Source organism: Suncus etruscus, chromosome X (genome assembly GCF_024139225.1).
Source record: "Suncus etruscus isolate mSunEtr1 chromosome X, mSunEtr1.pri.cur, whole genome shotgun sequence".
NCBI lineage: Eukaryota > Metazoa > Chordata > Mammalia > Eulipotyphla > Soricidae > Suncus > Suncus etruscus.
The window spans coordinates 20,182,070-20,185,412 of record NC_064868.1 but is presented as its reverse complement, the minus strand read 5'-3'; the positions used below and the strand labels follow the sequence as shown (position 1 = coordinate 20,185,412).

General features: G+C 47.2%; 1 protein-coding gene across 1 annotated transcript; it reads left to right on the top strand.

Annotated features, from left to right (window-relative positions):
- Window positions 1-2,268: 2,268 nt before the first annotated feature.
- LOC125998764 (high mobility group protein B3-like) lies at window positions 2,269-3,114 on the top strand. The gene has a single exon (XM_049766832.1). The coding sequence runs from the start codon at window positions 2,269-2,271 to the stop codon at window positions 3,112-3,114; it is 846 nt and encodes a 281-aa protein (XP_049622789.1).
- The last annotated feature ends 229 nt before the right edge of the window (window positions 3,115-3,343 follow it).

Below are 3,343 nucleotides of genomic sequence, written 5' to 3'. Positions count from 1 at the left end.
ACCCCTGAGCACCAAGGGTGTGCCCTCCCCCACAAAAATTAGGACAGTCTATAAAGCATCCCCTGGTATGCAAAATGTCATGGGCAAGTTATGGTCAAGTCTGAAAGGTAGTACAGGGGTTAAGGTCTTTGCCTTGTTTGTGTCAACCCCAATTAGCTCCCTGGCACCACATGTTCCAAAAGACCAATAATCCCTGGTTACTGCTCAGTGTGTTCCAAAACCCCAAAGTCAATTATGAAGGAAAAGGGGGGAATTAGTTTGTGTTATGGCACGAAGAATGCCATGTAAGTATTCATCTTATTTTTCCAAATAGGTATAAAGTCATGAGAGTCACATATTTGTATTTTGCTTGTTTTCCTTCCTACTTTTGAGGCCACATCCAGGGATTATGGGGAGACTTGCTGCCCCCTTCTGGGTTCTGGGGACTTACTTTCCTGGCAGTTGTGGGAGCACATTCAGTGCTGGGAATCTGAGTCCAGTATTTTAAACTATCTTCCTGGCCTTTCAATTTTTTTTTTGGTTGTGCATCACCCAGACAGTGTTCAAGGGTTACTCGTGGCTCTGCACTCAGGAATTACTCCTAACATGATCCAGGGACTATGTGGGGTGCTGAGTATCAAACTCAGGTTGGCTACATGCAAGACAAGTACCCTACCCACTGTACTATCACTCTATAATATTTTTATAAAACTTTCTTCTTTGAGGCCAGAAGAGATAGCATGGAGGCAGGGCGTTTGCCTTTCATGCAGAAGGACAGTGGTTTGAATCCCAGCATCCCATATGGTCCCCCGAGCCTGCCAGGAGTGATTTCTGAGCATAGAGCCAGGAGGAACCCCTGAGTACTGCCGGGTGTGACCCAAAAACCAAAAATAAAATTCTTCTTTGTTTGGTTTTTGGGCCACATTTGCTGGATTTCAGGGGTTACTCCTGACTCTGTGCTCAAAAATTACTACTGATAGACTCGGTGGACCATATGGGATGCCAGGAATCGAACCCAGGTTAGTCACATGCAAGGCAAATGCCCTGCCTGCTGTGCTATCACTCCAACCCCCATTATATCCTTTCTTAACATCACCAAAGCACATTCTATCCAATATTGGTATCAATGTTTGTTTCTTAATTTCTGGTTGTTTAGAAAATGTGCTTTCAGCTTCATTATCATTTAATAACATCAAAATATGATACATATGTTGTGATACACTACTTGTACTAGTTCATAGTTGGGTTCTAGTTGGTTTTTCATATTTGATAACACTGCAGAATCCATGAGTTGGTCTTGTGGAGGGTTTCTTGGTAGAGGTAAACCGGAAAGGCAAGCTCTCAGGTACCAGGTGGGCCATGGTACTAGCTAGCTGGTAAAGGTGGGATAGCAGTGTGTCATCTATGGATCTGGAATTCTCCAAAAGCCTAGTTTTCACTCACCCAGACTCTTAGGTAGCCTCTTCGCCCTTCATTGGGAAAGACTCTGGACCCCAGAGTCCTCCAAAGAATCTTCACTGGTTGTCTACATCTTTGATTCTGCTGTAATTTAATTGGAGGAGAGATCATATTTTGTGTTTGCTATTCTTTCCCAGGGTTCACATTCAATTTGATCTACCCATTGTTGTGTCTTTTCTATTTCCCTGTAAATCAGTATGATCCTTATTTCTAGTGTTTAGACTGTTCTGTCCTCACCTCCCCACAGGCCCAATTTCTTTGCTCCTTTGTTAGTATCTTCAGTTTAGAGCCTCCATTTTATTATCCCTGTTCCCACTCCCCTTCATGTGAATATCCCCTCCTCATGGAAACAGTGACTTAATCCATTAGTCACTAGGGGCTAGTACCACAGAGGTACTGTGAGACAAGAAAAGTGTCTGCCATAGAGGCAGGCTGACGGGGGGAGGGGTGAAATTGTGGGTGTAGGGAAATGAACACTGGCAAAGGGATGAGGGTTGGAACATTGCATGTTCCTCTTAAGAATGATGGCTGAGCACAGAAGCAGGAGTAAGCCCTGAACACTACTGCATGTTACCCAGAAAGCAAATCACAAAACATTTACACACACACCCTCAGCAAGCAAAACACAAAACACTACTGCCAGTTACCCAGAAAGCAAAACACAAAACATTTATACACACACACACACACACACACACACACACACACACACACACACACACACCCTCAGGACCTGGGCTGATTGCCCCTCTGTGTTGGAGGCAAGTGGTGTCGACAGGGCATCATGAGCTCTGACCCTAGCAGGGATGTCACAGTATCAGTGAGCAAAGAATGCTGGGCAGGGCGCCCAGGCTACCTGAGCAGTCCCAGAGGCCTCCCGGGCGCAGAGGTGTGGAAAGATCTCGAGAGGCCAGTGTCCCCACAGGGTTCGCCCTTTGCCCAGGTAGGATGATGCCATCAGCTTCAGGGAGGCCCAAGGGCAGGACCACCGCCTACGAGTACTTCTTGCAGGCTTGCCGCCAGGAGTTGAGGGAACAGAACTATCAGCTGGCAGTGGATTACCACCGTTTTCTGAGAGACTGTGAGCATAGGTGGAATGTCCTGGGTACTGAAGAAAAAGAGCGCTTTAAGGAAATGGCCAAGGCCGATGGAAGGCGCTACCGGCGCCAGAAGAGGCGTTATGACCCCACATGGGCGGCCAAGAGGGACACCGAAGCGCCTAAAAGACCAAAGTCCGCCTTCATAATCTTCTATCAGGAATACCAGCCCCAGATCTGTTTTGACAACCCCGGGATGGCTATGAAGCAAGTTGCCAAAGAAATCGGCCAGATGTGGCGACAGTTGAGCGATTGGGAAAAAATTCCTTATCAATATAGAGCCACCCAGCTGAAAGAACAATACATCGAGGAAAAGGCCGAGTACGAAGCCAAGAAGAGGCGCAGTGTGGGAGCAACAGCAGGAAGAGACAAAGACCAGAAGAACTTTGAGGAGGAGGACCATGGAGGCAAGGACAAAATGGAAGGCGACAATGATGAAATCGATGATGATCAGGAACAGGACGAAGAGGACGACGAGGAGAACGAGGAAGGCGAGGAAGACAAAGCCTCTGATGGTAACTCCTCATCCTCTGCAGAGGATTATGAGGGTTTGTACGAAGACTCAGAAGATGAGGACTGAAGAGAGGAGGAGGAAGAAGAGAAGGAAGAAGGTGCAATCAGAACAACTAGTTCCCCTTGTCCTGCTTTAGCAGGACCCTGCAATAAAGTAGGTTCCTGCTCATCCTCTGTCTCCTTCAGTGTCTGTGTGTGTGCTCGAGGTACAGGCACGGAGTGGTTCACACTGGTTAAGCACTCATGTTGGGATTGGGGCTCTTTGCTCTTGCTGAGACTAGGGGGTTGATTGAGGG

Coding starts and splice junctions, on each gene's coding strand:
- LOC125998764 (XM_049766832.1), top strand. CDS start 2,269: ATGCTGGGCAGGGCGCCCAGGCTACCTGAGCAGTCCCAGAGGCCTCCC.